The sequence below is a fragment of the Canis lupus genome, chromosome 36, assembly GCF_011100685.1.
Source record: "Canis lupus familiaris isolate Mischka breed German Shepherd chromosome 36, alternate assembly UU_Cfam_GSD_1.0, whole genome shotgun sequence".
Taxonomy (NCBI): Eukaryota; Metazoa; Chordata; class Mammalia; order Carnivora; family Canidae; genus Canis; species Canis lupus.
Window position 1 is genome coordinate 6,125,955 of NC_049257.1, and position 18,489 is coordinate 6,144,443.

Sequence of the window (18,489 nt, forward strand, 5' to 3'; positions counted from 1 at the left end):
AAGGGAATAGCAGCCTCAGAAGAATGAGTAGATTTAAAATGAACAGCCAATCACCCCCACTCCCATATATCTCATTCTCAGCATCAACCATACATAGTTGCTGCCCCAAAGACTTTTTCTTCCCACTTCCCAAACTTTCCAATCTTTCCTGGCTCTCCCCCAAGCCCAGCCAGGTAAACTTTTGTTTTTTTACTCTCCCTCCCCTGGTTTAGTTAGTGCCTAACTGTTCAGAGCAACTTAGCCTTGCATTCTTTTTTTAAAACTTCTGTCTTATTACCCAGATCCAGTAGGCACTCTGACTTGGGCACAGGAGTTGCTGTGGTCCCCCAGTCCCCAAGGAGTTGGGTGGAAGATGGGGCTTTACGATTAAGGGAACTGTGTGAGTTGGTGCTGGGTTGACTACTGGCTTAGACCTAGGGCACAGATGGGGACAAGTGGATCTGGGATGTGCATACCCCAATATCATATATTCATTTGTTTACTACCTTCTCCCCCACTAGAGAGCATAAGAACTGCTTATTTGGTTCATTTCTGGATCCCTAATCATAAGAACAATGTCTGGCCTTTACTAGGCACTCAGTAATATTGACTGAAGGAATTTATTGGGCATCTACTCTGTAATAAGTGCTGAAAGAGACAGGCACTGCCACCATGTTGCAGATGGAAAAACTAAGGCGAAAAGTGATTCTCGCAATGCTATTAAAAATGGGAACAGTTTCTGAATCTCCAGATATCCAGCTTTCTTCTACAACAAACAGTTTGTTTCAGAGTATAAATACTCTTGACTTACCCTGCCCTTTTGCAAAGAAAGAAAAGGACTTCTTCTCAGCTGGCTCCTTTTGTAAGAAGTGGTTTCTCTCTGCTTAATTTTGGAAAATGAGCATGGCACCATAGAATTTACCAAATGGATGTCCAGCAAAGTAGCACCGTCCAACTATATTGGTTGGCTAGGGCTGTCATAACAAAATATCAGAGTGGAGGGCTCGAGCAATGGAAATGTATTTTCTCACAATTTTGGAGGCCAGAAGGCCCAGATTAAGGTGCTGGCAGGGCTGCTTGCTTCCAAGGCCTTTCTCTTTGGTTTGTAGATGGCTTTCCACTCTCTATGGCATCCCATGGTTGTCCCTTTGTGCACATCTGTGTTCTAATCCCCTCTTCGTATAAGGACACCAATCATATTGGACTAAGACCCAACCTAAAATTGTGTCACCACATTTTAATTTAATTACCTTTTAAAAGACCTTATCTCCTAATTCAATCATATTCTGAGGTACTGAGGGGTTAGAACTCCAGTATGCAAGTAGAATAAGACCATAATTCAGCCCATAACACTAATCCTGATTTTACAATATCCCAGCCTCTTTTAAAAAAACTTGTATGTGGGTATTGTAACCATGCAGCAAACTGCAGCCTGTTCCTTTCTGTCTCCTCCCTTTGGTGGCTACCTCTTTCTGTTCTTCCCTTTGGCCCCAGAATGGGACCAGTGGGGTGGTCAGAGCAGGTCACACAGGGACCCGGAAACCCAAGAAGAGGGTTTTGTACCTAGTAGATGAAAGGAATTATTATCCATCTAAGGTTTATTGTTTAAATTACCATGTTTATTTATGTCAACACAAAATACTGTAAGACAACTTACAAAAAAAAAAAAACATTTATCTTCATGTAATATAACTCTTCAGTGAACAGAAGTAGTACCGTTAATGTTTTGGCCTTTTCAAGGTCCAGCCTTGGGTCAAAACAGTATTCAGAGAAATAGCAGATTCTTCTCTACCTTCCCCCAATATACACACAAAGGAAACTCATATTTTCTAGAATCTCATTCTAGTAATAATAAAAAAATCACATGTAGAGGTGAATACTACTGTTGTGTCACCACTATTGCAACTTCCTTGTTGCTATAGATGTTCCCCAGACCCTGGGCTTCAGTCAGGAGCACAGGGGGTACATCTGCCCTTCAGGTTTCCAAGGTGATTGTTTAGTAATTCTTTTAGGATAGCTGTGTATTCCCCAAGTGTCTGATTTACCTGAGCTGTTTAGAAACCAGAAAAGAAATGTCTCCAAGCAATCAAATCTATACAGATCTGTTCAGTAGAATTGAAGAAACTTATCGTAGGTTCTGTGCCAACTCAATGGATACATTTGAAGCCTCCATTACATAATGAACTATTCACCTAGTGAAAGGTTTCCCATGACAATTTACTCAAAGGTGATGAACACTGCACAAAAGTACAAGACCTCACCTCTGCTCCAGTAGTTTAAATGCTATTTTAGTCTCACGACATTTTCAAACAAATGATAGTTATCACTTAACGAACCAAATCTTTCCATCATTTCACATAGAAAAAAGAGTCAGTCTCATACTGTGGAGAGAAGAAATAGCTCTGGAGCTGGAATATCTGGATTCTGGACCAGTTCTTCTACTCAGTGTCTGAGGCTTAGCTTCCTTACGAACATCAAATAAATGGTAGCACTCTGTGAAGCAGTACTAATAAGAAATAATATTCTATGGAGTCCATCTCTTCAATCAATCTATGGATCCTTAATTATCCACATGTAATTTGCGAGTAAAATCTTACTCTTTAAAGTAAAGATACAATGCATAGTCACCATATGCAGCTGAAATGTGCAAGTGAAGTTATATAAACGGAAACGAATATGAATAGAAAGCCTATTTTTCATGAGATACTGTACTCTTGCTGTGTTTGCTTTAACGCCATTTAAAATGTTATTCTGTTTAACCCATGTTCCTTTTGCATTATTGGAGCTCTTTTTGATTAAACTATCTAACCACTTAAAGTAATTTTTAATAAGAAATTAAAACTTAAAAAAAAAAAGAAATTAAAACTTTCATATGACATTTCCAGGGTTTAGATGGCTATGAAACTAAGTAAAATGGATTGAGAAATATGGGAGCAGTATGGTTTGGAAACTCAGGGTAAGGAGGGAACTTGAGTATAGAAATTTCTTCTTCAGATAATTAAAAATAATCTAGACTAGGTATTTTTGTTTTTACTGGTAACTTTCTAATTTATTTTTTAACTTTATAATGTATAAATTACTTCTTCTTTTTATAAAATACTTGTTTGTGTTCCCAACTTTAGGTACACGCAAATCCACAGAAATTATTAACATTTACTATGTTTGGGACGTCTTTAGAAGAATTGTATCCTCACAGTTGAAGTAAAAGTCAGTATCTCATTTTTCATAGATTTTTAAAATAATGCTCCTTTAGGAAAGGGCAGATTTACTAAAAGTTTAGAATTAATTCAGGAGTGTGATTATTTAATATGAGCATATGGACTTTGTGACTTTGCTGAGACAAAGACTTTAGGTAGCTATATTCCTGCAACAAATGAGATTCTAATTTCAAACATTTTTCAAATGCAAATCAGGCCCCCATGTGTCATTTTGATGATTTTTTGAGGCATTAATGCAACAGAGTTAGTATTCCTCAATGATCCCCAAAGTCACCCCTTTGCTAAGGATATTTCTCTTCCTGATTATTTTGAACCTGCCAACACAGTCTCTAACCTTCATACAGACAATGACTGATCTCCAAATGACCTATTATTATCTTAAAGCAACCTCGTTTTGGAGCAACAAAAAAAGAAAAATTAAATAGTGCATTAACATTTCATATCAGTGAAGCAGACTTTTTCATGCATGAAGTAGTTCTATCCATCTGTGGAAAGGTCCATCTTTTGTTTTTCCCTGTGTTTATAGGTTACATTTTTAAAGGTACTGGTGGAGCCTCTGTATAGTGGATTCGTTCCCTAAAAAAAAAAAAAGAAAGAAAGAAAGAAAGAAAGAAAGAAAGAAAGAAAGAAAGAAAGAAAGAAAGATTCAAATGAAAGTAGATATCTATTATTACATGGTTTTACTATATTTAAATCATTTCTTGTACATTACAAACTAAAGAAGAGAGTCAGGCTCAAGCTTGGAAGCCATTTGAATAATTTTGATTAATGTCATATATCATACTCTTAGCATTTTAAAATTTACACATCTTCATTTAATTTTTTAATACGCAGAACCAGTGCCTTATGTGTATCATAAAAATCTTACCCTGTTTGGAAACACACTAATTTATGGATAGAAAACAAGACTTTGGCTGTTTTACACGCTGCTGTTTTACCAGTGTTGAAAGAAGTGCCTAGCCAACAGCAGGTACTCAGTATTTACTGAATGAATAAATGAACCAATAAGTGCCCCCAACATGAAATATAAAGTAAAAAAAAGTAAGAAAAAAAAAAGAGAGAGAGAGAGAGAAAAGTGAACATGTAGAAACGTACAAAGATGAATGACCTAGTATCTGCCTTTAAGAGATGTGTTACTGGTGAGAGGCACCACACAAGAGCACTGATAATCTTGCTGAAATGAGATCAAAATTCAGGAGAAACACTGAACTGCTTGGGGGAAGTAAGGAAAGGTCCCTAGGACAGTGAACATCTGCTCCAGATGGTAAAACAATTCGGTGGCATTTGCTTACTAGGGAAGAGCAGTGTGTGAGATGCAGAGTTACAGGGCAGTAGCGTGTGGGTCATGGGGCTCAAGAAGAAGGGCAGGTCCCAAGGCAGGTCGGGCAAGAAGGCTTTGCCTTTGGGGCAGTGCAGAGGAGTTGTGCCAGTCTGGGGAATTCAGCTGTGCCCTTCAGGTTGTAGATGCGTTTCCAGGTGCCATCACCAGGACCAGCAGGACCAAGTCTCTGTAGGTGTTTAAAGAAACACCAAGCTTGATCCTCCAATTTCTCTACTTTGGTTGAATTGTTCCAGCCCGGCTCAAGATGCTTGGAGAGAGTGCAGGTTTCTTCTCTCCCACTTTCTGAGGTTGGCCCCACAGGTATTAATATCAGACAGCCTGGGGTCAAACACAGCCTCCACCACATGACCTCATTTAAGCAATTCCGAGTCGTGGTGTCCTCACTCATAGGAGGCATTACCAAGGTGCCTACCTCATCCATGAAATACTTTAGCAAAGACCCCGGCCCATATTGAGTGCTCAATAAACGCTGCCTCTTCTTATTAGTTCTTATTTATACCTCTTCTTCTCATTTGGAATTTCCTTTTTAAGTTTTTGGAGAGGGTTAGAAAGAATTTTTTCTCCTGGAGCTTTCACATTTAATATTTCCAAGCCTATTTCTGCTTGTAAATGAAGTCTAGGTACCACCAATGATCTTCCAAATCACTAAATCTTATATTTGGTCTCCTTATCCCATGAACTGTAGAGATGTCAGCAAGTTCTAGACGTAGACTTCAAAAACACAATTATATTTGCTTTCCTGAAACGTTTCTCACTGTTCTCAGACGAACTGAATAAAACTGAAAAACATTCCCAGGCATCTCCCACTTGTCACCCTTGGATTTGCTGCAGTATCTTTATTTTGAGGAGGAATCACACGTGCACTTGCTATTTCTGTGTGGCCCAGAGCCAGTGGCCTGACCTCTGACTGAGTAACATGTTACCTTTGTTCATGTGCCTTCAGAGAGAGATGCTATCTCAGTAATGAGGCCAAATAGAAAAGAGGCTCCTTGGTGGTAGAGGATAAGTGAAGTGCTTCTTCTAGTGAAGACAACCTGGATAATTCTGAGGACCCTCCAGTCCTGATTTAGTCCTGCTGCCATAGGAACTTGGAACTGGGGGCACCTGGGTAGCTCAGTGGTTGAGTGTCTGCCTTCAGCTCAAGTCGTGATCCCAGGGTGCAGGGATCGAGTCCCTCATCGGGCTCCCTGCTGAGAGCCTCCTGCTGCCTCTGCCTGTGTCTCTGCCTCTCTCTGTGTATCTCTCATGAATAAATAAAATCTTAAAAAAAAAAGAACTTGGAATTTGGAGAGTGAGGGGCAAACTGATGTGGTCTTACGTGTGTGTAGAATCTCATTTGGAAACAAAAATCATGTATGAATGCTATTAAGTTTAAAAGATGATAAGCTATTAAGTTTAAGTTGGTTTCAAAAAAAATAAAGGACTCTGCTAAAGTGGAAAAATGGCAAAAATAAGTGCAGGCTGGAGATGACAAGTGGAGCATTGTTCCGGGGGAAGAGGGAGTCTTAGGGAAGAGAAAAAAATACTCTGAAAGAGTAAATGGAGTTATGAGCAGGGCCAGCTTAGATCTTTGTAGGACCAGGAACTCTTTTGTGGGCCCCATCCCTTATCATGTCAAACATTAAAATGTGGGGCTTCTAGGTGATTCGGTCAGTCTAGCGTCCAACTCGTGGTTTCAGCTCAGGTCAGGATTGTAATATCGAGCCCCGCATTGGGCTCTGCACTCAGCTCAGAGTCTGCTTGAGATTCTCTCCCTTTCTCTCCCTCCCTCCCCCTCTGCCCCTCTCCTCATGCTGTCTCTCTCTCTCTCAAATAAATAAGCAAACATATTAAAATGAGCCCACATTCTGCACTAAGTATAATTTATATGCACTATAAAGGAAGTGACTTAAGTTGCAATTTACTGAACACATGATGTTATTTTGTAGACATTTAGTTGAATGTTAATTTTGATTGGGCAGTTTTCATTCCGTATTTTGAAGCAACTTTATTCAGGTCTACAATATTTGGGAGGTCTCTTGCAAAGCTAGTTGTAGGGCCTGGGCATGCTGATACGGGGTGATGGGTGAAGCAAGACCCTACCGTAGTAGGAGGGTAAGGTGGGATTTTAAAGGTGGAGAAAGAGCGAGTATGTTTTGCTGGGAGGCAGTCCTGTTTCTTGCCCTCAGCTGATAATCTGAACTCAGGAAAAGGTTTTGTTGTCAGGAAAAAGAGTGGCAATGTCTAGTACTGCCTCCTCTAGTGCCATGTGAGTAGCAACTTCTCTACAGAGGATTTCTAGCTGAGACACAGGCTTGGGTCTCCATTTCAGATAGGTCTGAATTCTTTCACTATTTAGACAAGGTTGGGTTTCACCCCAAAATCTGAGGTGACCAGACTGATTTCCCCAGGAGTCTGGGGGGTGCTAATTTAGGCTGCAGATTCTGTAAAGGCAAAGGCACACTTTTGGAGCTTGAAAAGTGGTAATAAGAAAGTTCTCTGTCATGACCCACAGCTCTCTTAATGATTGCCTAACTGCCAAATGCAGGCCTGATTTGCTTAGCACAGTACAAAATCAATCCATGACTGCAAGAAATGTCAGACTGAACATTTTTTGCCTCTAGTTAATGACTTGTCATCCTAGAAAAAATGTCTAATCAAAGATGAATTTAAATATCTTCCCTTTGTGTTTTCATAAAGAATATGGATGGTGAGGTTATTTTTAAAAGTATGATAAAAGGTAACCTTTCTTTATGTCTGTGATGAAATGTTTCAAGAGGCAAGAAACAAAGCGCTTTCTTGTCCTGAGCTCTGTCACCTTTGGAGTCCGATGGAGGCCTATGGGTCAGGAGAGTCAACTACCCCATCAACTCTGGAGGTCCCCTGGGGTTTGAAGACCAGCCAAATTCAGTTCTTCAAGAAGAAACAGGTTTTAGATTTCAAATGGAACCAAAATGAGAACCCCAAAAGGATGTACTGAGTAACATTTTATTTCAATAGGATGTGTTAGTGAAATTTGAATAGAATTATTTGAATTAAACCTCGTTTACATCCAAGTGAATAATTATTACTCAGTTATTATCTAGTCAAGAACATCAAATATTTGTTATTCAAAGAAACTCGATTTAGCAAGGGAATAATATTTTTCATTTATAATTTTATCTGTTTAGTGCATATTTTTGTTCCATTTTAGATGAAGAAACAGTAAAAATTCAGCATTTGAATTTCAGTCATGTTCTACATCCTGAGGGAAAACAATGCATGTTTTAGGGAAATTAACTGTTAATTAAAATGTTATTTTAAAGATATTAATCATTTGTCAGTATTCATGCCTTTGTATGAGAACATTAAAATGTGCTAGTTAGTAGATACACATCACATAATTGTCCAAGTACTTGTTTGCAGGACACCTGCTTATTATTTCTAGAAAGGTCAAGACTGTTCTTGGAAGGGACTGCAATAAGGTTTTCAGCTCCACCATGGACCAATCCTTTGGGAAGTCTCTTAATTTCTCTGAGTCTCAATTTCCTTACATTGAGAATGGGATTATTCCAACTGCTTCACAGGGATGGCATTGTTCAACCAACCATTGCTATGTGTTGTGTTAACTTAACCATATTCTTTTGACTGATTGCCCTTTTTACCATTGCCAAGCATTTGCTTGACAGTTGGTAGAAGTTAAAAACATCTATGACCAGGGGATCAGGTGAAGTTAACTGACCCAACACTTTAGCCTCATAATACTATGTTCTAAGTCACCCAACTAACGTCTCAGGTTACGTTTTACCTGTTAGGAATGGATAAATTATATCCTCATTGCAAATCCAAATTTACTTTCCTAGAGGGCTTTATTTAATTATGAAAAATTCATTCATACACAAAAGAAGAGGAAAGCTGTATAACAAATCTCTATAGACCCATCACTTGGATTCAATGATTATCAAGATTTTGCTGCACTCACTTTACGATTCCCCTCTCTCTTTTGGCTGAATTATTTCAAAGCAAACCAAACCTTCAATTTTCCTTTCACTCCAAAATATGGATATTTTGTAGCAAAGTCATCCTGCCATTATCCTACCTAGTCAAATTAATCATAATTCCTTGCTATCATTCTAATATTTACTCTATATTATCCTTTTTCCAGTTGTCCAAGAAATATATTTTTACAGCTAGACTGTTCAAATCAGGATCAAAACAAGATCCATGCATTGAATTTGCTTGCTGTGTCTAAAGACATTTTTAGCAGGAAGATGAAGTAGATGAAAATTTCATTGTCCATTGCCCTGCACCACATGTTAGAGTTACTTCAAAATAACGGCATAAGATATTGACATCTCTCATCAGGATAAATTTATCCAAAACATAAATTCCATTTGCTTTAAGAAATGAATATTTTACTATATACTTAGAGAAAAAAGTGTTAACATCAATTTATTTGGGCAGATGAACCCAAAGGAGCATTGTGTTTGTCTGTATATTCTCCAGTGAAATCACTGTTTTTAGAATCAGCAATGTAAGATAATTGCTATTAGATAGCTGGGCACACCATTAGGGATAGAAAGATGAAATTAAAACCATGAAATTGTTTCTATGGCCCTCTAGAAATGTAATTATCTGCCCTGTAGAAAAGAAACACAGAAAATTGGAGTCCTGTGTTTGTCTACTGTGAGGAGGAGACACATAAATTATATCTATCGAGTACGCATATTTAAAAGTTGACACTTTTTTGGTATTTTTCAGGTATGTGTTTAAAATTTGTTATTCAGAAGAACAAACTGGATGGTATTTAAAAAGTCTCAATTTGGCACTGTAACCTATTATAAGTAATGAGTAGTTCTATGGAAATTGGCATGAACTGTCATATTAGTCATGAACGTTATTCCGTTGCCTATAACACAACCAGCTTATGGAAGTGTTTAGATATAACACCTATGCTTTATCAAATGGGGTCTGAATGATCCTCCTGATGATGAAGATTAAATGTATTTCCTTGATGTCCCTATACAGCTACACTTCAGAGTAGAGGAAATTCCTACTGCACTGAGAGACACTGTATATGCGATGAGCACTGTCTAGGCCCCAGAAAATGGACAGAGGTTCCTTTGTCCCCAAAGCAGATAATAAATCAAAGCTGTTAGGGACACAGTGAGAGGAGTAGGGAAAGAACATGACATTCTCACTCTCTTTTAGAGCAGAAGAAGACATCCGTCGCTTCCACAAGTCACTTTCTCCCCTGGACAAGGAACAGCCCTTGTGTTTACATACCGTTTGCCACTTGGCCTTTGACCGTTCTGCTTCAAATTTGGCAACTTCTTTACGATCATGAAATGACACCAACAGCTTCCAAATGCACAGCAGGACAACCCCAATGAGAAGAATGGCCAGTGAAACCCCCAACATAATCATGGGAATGTTTGGGGGCTTTGGACAGTCTGTGGAAAAAAAGAAAATTACATTAGGAAGAGGTATATTGGGGTATCTGGGCAGCTCAAACAGTTGAGTGTCTGGCTCTTGGTCTTAGCTCAGGTCTCAATCTCAGGGTCATGAGTTCAAGCCCTGTGTTGGGCTTCAAGCTGGGCATGGAGCCAACTTAAGAAAAAGAAAAGGATGGTGTAATAAATATTGTGATGTAGAGAAAACAGTTCTCATTAAATTTTTCAACCATAGTTTTTCCAGTAGAAGGAAAATAGTAACACGTTTTATTTTGCTGAATTAAAAGAAAAATGAGTTCCTTGTTGAAGGAGATAGTCCTGTATAGTAGAACAAAAGTTGGAGTTTGGTTATTTAAAGCAAATGGATATATACTTGAATGGCTGACTCAAAAAGAGTTGCAATCCCAAGAATGAAAATTAATACACACAGAATATATATATAGGATCATGAAAAAAGACTAGTTTAATTACTAAAAACGATCTCGGGATCCCTGGGTGGCGCAGAGGTTTGGCGCCTGCCTTTGGCCCAGGGCGTGATCCTGGAGACCCGGGATCGAATCCCACATCGGGCTCCCGGTGCATGGAGCCTGCTTCTCCCTCTGCCTGTGTCTCTGCGCCTCTCTCTCTCTCTGTGACTATCATAAATAAATAAAAATTAAAAAAAAAAAACTAAAAACGATCTCTTTTGGGTACATGATAGAATAGAAATGAAATTTGTGAATATGCTCATTTACACACACACACACAATATTAGTTTTTCATGGATTTCCTTGAAACATGAACTGCCCGGGAGATTATATTCAAACTGCTATGAAACCCACCCCTTGAGAAGTTTACTACGTGCTTTGTTTTTTGTTTTGTTTTGTTTTGTTTTAAGCAGATGGAGGACAATGATGGCTTTTAGTTTTATTTAACATGAATGCAGTGCTCTGGTGTCCTGGATAGTTCCTGGACTGGGGTCAGGAGAGGTGGGTTCAATTCCCATCCGATGCACAGTAGCTGTCTGATATACATCAAGTCCCATGATTTCTCTGAGCCCCAGGATCCTTATCCATCAGACAAAGGTGTGGCACTCCAGCATTCCCTTAACTTCCCTGAGGATAAGATTGAGCTCAGGTGCTCATGCTTATTAAACTCCCAGCTTCCTAGATCCCTCCCCAGAGATTCTGATTCAGTGGGTCTTAGATGGAGCCACGGATTTTTTTTATTATTAAAAATATACCAAGTGATGCTTATCTTCAGGGAAGTTTGGGGAACTAGATGTATCGTCCCTTCAACTTGAACATTCTATTATTTTGACTCTATTGATGATATTAATATAATTTCACAATTATACAGTGCTTTCCTTCACTGACAGCAGAATGACTAATAATTCTTGCAATATGCCTGGGAGACGATACATTTCTTAATGAAACATTATAATTAAGCTCTCCCCTTGCTTTCATGAGAAAAAAAAAATCCCACATAAAAATTATCATTAAATATCTGCCTCCCTCTGCAAGAAGTGAGGCAAATCTGTGGTATCTGGGGAGGAAATGAATCATGCTTAGTTTATCCTAACTCTTATTGCTTTTAGATATTTAATAAGGAGAGTTATACACACAGGTCTAGTCATGCTGCTTTCAAGGTAAGAATCTGTAAGTGATCTGAATTTGAGCAGGACTAATGACCGCACAACAGCATGATGCCTGGCTTCACACACTTTTGTTCTTTGGATAAAAAAAAAACCATGTAAGGAGATTATGCAGAAATAAGTAAAAGGAGCTAATGAAATAGTTACTATAGTATGAAGATCTAAAGACTGTTTCCAGCATAGCAAATGAACCATGGTTTCTTCTAAGGTGGTAGCAACAGTCCCGCAAAGAAAGTGGCAGCTCTGTGTCAGGGAGAATATGTGCTGGCTACATCTTTGACTACAAAATGTCTGGGGTGGGGCGTAGCATGTTCTTGCAGGAAGCAAGATGAAGCTTGCTAAGACCCTGCAGCCAGACTGTGAATTAGGAGGACGCTCCAGTAGAGAATAAATAAAGAAGGAACAGGCATGGCCCAGCAGAGATCATTTTTTAAGAACTTAGAGTATTATACGTTGGGAATACGTATTACGTGAGAAATTATGTGTTTCTCAAGAAAAGATTTTGGCCCAAGTACCAGAGCAGGTTATTATACAATAGAAATGTCCACTGTTTATACTCTCTTTGGTATTTCCTGAGATGCTCAGACTGATGGCAGTGGAGAGAAGGTGGGACAAGAGGGCCATCGTCATCACTGTGTGCAGCATTGCCTGTGGAGTCCTGGCCAGTGCCAGCTAGTTCTTTTTTTTTTTTTTAAGATTGTATTTATTTATTAATGAGGGGGAGAGACAGAGAGAGAGAGAGAGAGAGAGAGAGGCAGAGACACAGGCAGAGGGAGAAGCAGGCTCCACACAGGGAGCCCAACGTAGGACTCGATCCCAGGTCTCCAGGATCAGGCCCTGAGCTGAAGGTGGCGCTAAACTGCTGAGCCACCCAGGGATCCCTAGTGCCAGCTAGTTCTAAGGTCCTGGGTCCCCAGGGCTGCCAACCTGCTAGCTCTGTCACACGCAGCTCTTGAGCACAGAAATGTGACTTTCCTGAATTAGGTCGTGTGTATGTGTAAAATACTTATTGATTGTGAAGACTTAGTATAGAAAAGCATCTCAATGGTTTGTGTATTGATTACATGCTAAATGAGAATATTTTGGATAGAATGGATTGAAGAAAACATAACTAAAATCCATTTCACCAGATTTCTACTTTTTAGTGCAGCTACTTGAAAATGTAAAGTTACATATGTGGTTTGCATAACATTTCTATTGGTGCTGATCTAACATATTTTCGGGAGCCCGGTATTTATTATGATCCTGCAGCCAGTGGGAGGCAGTATAGCACAGTAATTAAGAGCTTGAGCTCTAAGCCAGACCTCCTGAATTCCCCAACCAGCACTGGTATTTAATTACTGCAAGACCTAACTAATTTTTTTAACTTCCTTTTTATCTCAATTTCCTTATCTGTAAAATGGAAAGAATAGCAATACTTGCTTTACACGGTTGTTATATGGAGGAGGCTAAAAGAATTAATGCGTGTAAAACATATAGAATGATACCTGGCATATGGCATTAGTAAAGGCTCAATAAATGTGAGCTGCCATTATTATCACAAATTACAACAAATATACTCTTCCTCCTTTTCTATCCTCAAGACTTCAAGGGCTGGAACCTCTATGTTGGGGCCTGTGGGTGTAATATCAACATCCACATCTCTGTTAGGAAGGCTCCTAACTATCATTCCTTGACTGTGGCTCTTATGAATGTGGCTCTTATCTCTGAAAATTCTTCCAGATTTAAGAAAAAAAGATGAGCAAAGCTCTCCCTACATCCACACATACCCTGATGGTGACTGTTCACTTGGTTTCTTTTTAAATTTGTTTGTAGGACTGTGGGTCTCCTTAGCCTTCACCTTCTCCTTTCTACCCTTGCCTCTGACATGCTGTCCTGCAATCCTCTGATCTTAGTGCTGTGAGAGGGTCTACTGATTCTAGGACAGGCTCTGTCCTCGGGGCCCCTCAAAAGCTTGGGGCCTACCTAGGAACATGAATATTTGCCAGGGAGAAGCATCCTTGGAGCTGTCATGTGACTCCTGTTAAGTCTCAGGAAGGTCATTTCCCCCTGACTTTTCCCTACTACAAAAGCACAAGGAGAATAAAAAGCCCTAATAAAAAGTCATCAGGGAGTCTGAGTACTTTCAGAAGGATGGCATGTTTATGTGCCACTTAGATTGTGTGGAAGCACCAAAACAAGCAAGCAAGCAAATGAACAAAAAACAACCAATAGTTCAGTAACAAGGAGGCTCTTATGAAGCAAAGGCATGTTTCTCTCTCATACATACACATACAAAATAAAAATGAAAATAAAAATAACCAGATCCCAAAGCCCCTGAATTAAAAACAATTTTGGAAGTTCATTTTTGTTGTGTGGAACTCATTTTTCCAATGGAATCAATATTAAAAGGACTGGCTTTGATTTCAGAACTCCCTACAGCAGCCCTGGGGACTCAGCGATTTAGTGCCACCTTCGGCCCGGGCGTGATCCTGGAGACCCCGGATCAAGACCCACGTCAGGCTCCCTGCATAGAGCCTGCTTCTCCCTCTGCCTGTCTCTGCCTCTCTCTCTCTCTCTCTCTCTCTGTCTCTCATGAATAAGTAAATAAAATCTTAAAAAAAAAAAAAAAGAGAGAACTCGCTAAAGCTACCACCACAGTCACAAAAACAGAGGGTTGCGGGGTATAGTGCCAAGATTCTGACTTTATAAAACGCATAATGAAGAGGCAGGTTTTTCTGTACTAGGTATTTCTTCCTTGCACAGCAAGATTTGCTTTAAGTTCCCTTAACTAATGGCCTCTATAAACCATTTTTGCATTTCAAAGAAGTCGATTTATATGAGATTTTCAAGAGCAAGTCCCAGGTACATTCTGGCAACCTGAGCTTCAAGACCAAGGTCGCAATCATACCCTGGTAACCTGTATTGTGCTGACTTCTACCTCTCCTCGACCCCCCATTCTGCAATGTGGTAGTTTTCTAATCATGTTTTCTTGGTTGGTTTATAATGTCTTGAACTTACATTTTTGGTTTCTTTGGTTTTTACACTCTTTAGTGATGGCACTTTGATACTCTTGGCTTCAGATTCAGGATTTAATATTTTGTTGGCACATTGATAAGCAAGCACACACAAAAAACACATCTGCCTGTTAGCCTGCCCTTGCTGCTGTTGTCTGGGACAGAACTTAGGCCTCAAGGTTTTGGGGGGAGGAGGCGGAGGTTGCAGGCAGGGTCTGGAGAGATCTGATTTAATGCAGCTGTCATTTCTGCCAGAAAGATTTAGGAACATATCATTAATTGAAGACAGAAAAGGTGAGGCACCTGTGAATAGCTAAGACTGCAGCCAGGGAGGTCTTGAGCCATCTGTAGCAGAGTAGTATTAAAATGCAGAGTCTTGGGCCACACTTCGCACCTGCTGACTCAGGATGCAGGCATTTTAACAAGCTCCCCAGGTGAGTCCGATACTCACTAAAATTTAAAACCTCTCAACAGCAGTACCTTTTCCACTATTCTCTTTTCTACCTACTATAAACTTCTCTCTCCCCTTTACTGAAGATGAGATTTTTATTTGAGAGCTTCCCAAGTGCCAAGCAAACTCCATGAGTTGGTATGGATGAAAACCCACCAAAGCAATGGACTCTTTGACTTCCTGTATGGATTACTTCCTTCTTCACCTGCTGCTTCATGTCTTTTCTGACTCGATGGTCCATTACTGTAGGTTATGAACTGGCACATGTTTTATATACATTATTTTATTTAATCCTTGAGTGAACCCTTAGAAGAAGGTAGTATTATTTTTTTCCATTTTACAGAGGAGGAAATAGACTCAGAGGCAAGTATCTTACAGAATGTCAAGCAGCTATTAAGTAGTAGAATAGCCTTTCCTATGGATATACCTTCTGCTTATATTAGATTTAATCAGTCCACCTTTCTACAAAACATCCACCAGCTTTTGGTACAAATATACTCATCTTGTTGTTATGTGGGCTAAGGAAGAGACATTGAAACACATCAAACCTTTCAACAGGTATGTTTCAATCGTTGGGAAAGTAGAAGCCCTCTATCAAAATTCTGGAAAAGTCTTTCCTGGAAACCTACCCAAAACCTCTTTCTGGTTGTTTCCTCCTCTCCAATGCAGTAGTACCACTTACCGTTGACAATGGAAGGCATACCACCCACCTTTCTCATTGATGCTGTGAATGATGGTTTTCCCTTCATTATCTGTAGTTATTAGGAATGTAATAAGACATTCATTTTCTCCTTGCAGAGAACAGGGAACAGAACTATCCTTTGAAAAATCTGCAGATAAAGGAGTCATTCATTAGATTAAATGAGATTCCAAAAGAGATTAGTTTATTTTTAAAGCAAAGTGGTATTAAGTTTTAATATGCAAATAGGAACTTCAACACTGCAGAATAGAAATAGAAAAGACATAGGATTTTTTCCCACCACCTGAAGTTTTAGTTTCTATTCAGGTTCCAGAAGAACAGTTCCAGGTGTGGTCAATCAGGACTGACCATCTAATGCACTTATCAAACTGATGGGGGCAGGATTTCAATAGTGAAAGTACTTGAAGGCAGGTATACCTTGTTGTTTTGGGAGTAGAATGGCTCTGATTGTGGTAATGAGGGGGCTGTATGTTCCTCTTGGCTGAGAGCATCTGGGAGAAAGCCTAGATTACATTTCAGAAAAAGACTACACAGCCCAAAATGATACTGATACTTCTAAGGGGGCCTTTCCCCAGTCAAGATTGTTGGCCATGTATTGTCACAAAAGTAAATATCAATTAATATCAGGAAATGGACATTGAAGTGTTATGCACTCGGGGACTAATAGGATGAAAGTAAACCCCAGATTAAAAGGAACTCATTTGACAGTTTGCCTCCCATTCAGTATAGACTCTTTGTTAATAAACAAAACAAAACAAAACAAAACAACATAATCCAGTTTTCCTCAAATCTTTTTCAAATAGAAATGTTTTCTTATTGAGCTCATTCAAGAGGCAGAAAATGAATGCCACCAAAGAAACTGAAAATATAGTAAAATAGTCAATCCAAGACATTAATACTATTTATCAGAATTTTTAGTGGTCTGGTACCTCTGCCAAAATTATCTAGCCTTTTTCCAATTAAAAAGAAGCAAACTTGCTTAAAATTCTCCTATCTTCTAAATTGGAGACTTTGTAATGATACTGTTACAAACGCTTTTTTTGGAAACCATTTTTTTTTTCAGAAACCTGTAAATAGAACAACTATTTGCTTTTAACCTAAAATTTTGACATATGATCGAATATTACTGTATTACAACACAGTGGGTCAGAATATTGAAACTGGGACTGTCCCAGATAATCTTGGACATACTCTTGCTAGACCTATACCTTTCCTCATGAGCTTAAAAATAAAACAGTTTTAATAAAACAGAATCTATATGTATTCCTTTGAGTCTAACAAAGAAAAAGTAAATAATATGCTATTTTTTGTTCAACAATGCCATAGCCACAGAAAGAAAAGCATTAAGTTGTTTTTGCATTTAATTTATAAGATAAAAACCTCATGTCAGTGTCTGCGAGAAGAATGTCTGTATTATCTATGAAAAAAGGGACTTGTAAAACATTTAGCATTATGGATAGGATTTCAGATGATAGACTTAAGTGAAGAAATTGCTTTGGAATCCATTAGAGGCTTCTATTTACATAGGAATATTAGGAAATCTAATTCTAAATCATTCTTACCTGGTCATTCCCAAATATTTATGAACATCTAAACCATCTGGGATTTTTTTCAAATAAGGATTCCGGGGGCCATCCTGGGTATCTCATTTGAGAGGGCAGTGGTATGCACAGGAGCTTGTATTTTAGTGAGCTGTTTAACAGTACTTTTAATAAGGTGTCCTGATTATGACATTTGGGACCTCTGGGCAATAGTTGATTAGTGATATTCGTGTTATTTCGTGTGTTATGTCCTGCAATAACATTACATATATAACTCACACTTTGGTATTTTTAGATGGCCTTTACCACATGTCCTCCTACCACTCCAGTGGACTAGGATTCATGAAGTCTTGGAGAATATGCTTTTTCTTGTTAGAGTTTTTTTCCCTCCTTCGTCCTCTCTGCCATGACAGTGCACACCCACCCTGTTCCCCTTAAGTAACTTACTGGAACATTTTATTCTCAGGTAGAAAATATGTAGATAGCTTATAATACTCCTTCCAGTAATACTAATCCTGCTTTTTTATTTTCTTTTAAATAGCTACACTGAAGTACAGAGAGGCTTAATTTACTTCACTGGGATTATTTAAATTTTAATGGAACTGTTAATATGACCTTTGAGTCATGACTTCCTTCTTGCTTTAATTACTTCACCACTCCTTTCCATGATGGTTATGACTCTAGATTTAGCCAGTTTTGTAGTGTTTGGGTATTAAAATGGCATTATTGAATGTGCAATGAAAGGGTCCAGCTTGGGCTGGAGATTTGCATAATTAGCTGCTAAGGTTTTCTTTTGTTGTTCATTAAGAAATGGACCTTTCTTTTTTCCCCTCTTTATGAGTGCCAGCAGTGCTGCCCTAGAATAATAGAGTGAGAATAAGATCTCAGGCATTCCATGAAATAATACTTCAAAAAGGGAGAAATGTGAGAATGGAGGTTGGGAGGCGGGTATCTGGGAAGGTCCAGGAAGGATACAGAAATATAAACCACGCGCCCCACTGAATTATGACAACTATGTGTTTAAGACCTGTGCTCTGGGGATGAGTCAGGAATTCTCAGGCTTTCCCAAGGAAAAGAAACGGGCTCTGTGGTCAAGTAAGTTTGGGAATCCTTCCTCATTCTAATTCCTCCTTTTGCTTCTGAAAATTCACAATGCACACTTAATGTAATGGGCATTTTCCAAGAATCCGGTGAAATAAACAAAAAGCGTAGCTTCCC

The 18,489-nt window shown here is 38.9% G+C and overlaps 1 protein-coding gene across 7 annotated transcripts in view; it reads right to left on the bottom strand.

The window, feature by feature from the left end:
* Positions 1 to 1,576: 1,576 nt before the first annotated feature.
* Positions 1,577 to 18,489, bottom strand: part of ITGB6 (integrin subunit beta 6) — a 128,704-nt gene continuing 111,791 nt past the window's right edge. For all 7 annotated transcript variants that reach the window (XM_038584632.1, XM_038584635.1, XM_038584631.1 and 4 more), the window contains 3 exons: positions 15,741 to 15,860; positions 9,784 to 9,950; positions 1,577 to 3,773 (listed from right to left, as the gene is read on the bottom strand). In XM_038584632.1, the coding sequence (XP_038440560.1) occupies positions 3,675 to 3,773; positions 9,784 to 9,950; positions 15,741 to 15,860 (386 nt within the window). In that variant the 3' untranslated portion in view covers positions 1,577 to 3,674. The remainder of the gene's footprint in view (positions 3,774 to 9,783; positions 9,951 to 15,740; positions 15,861 to 18,489) is intronic.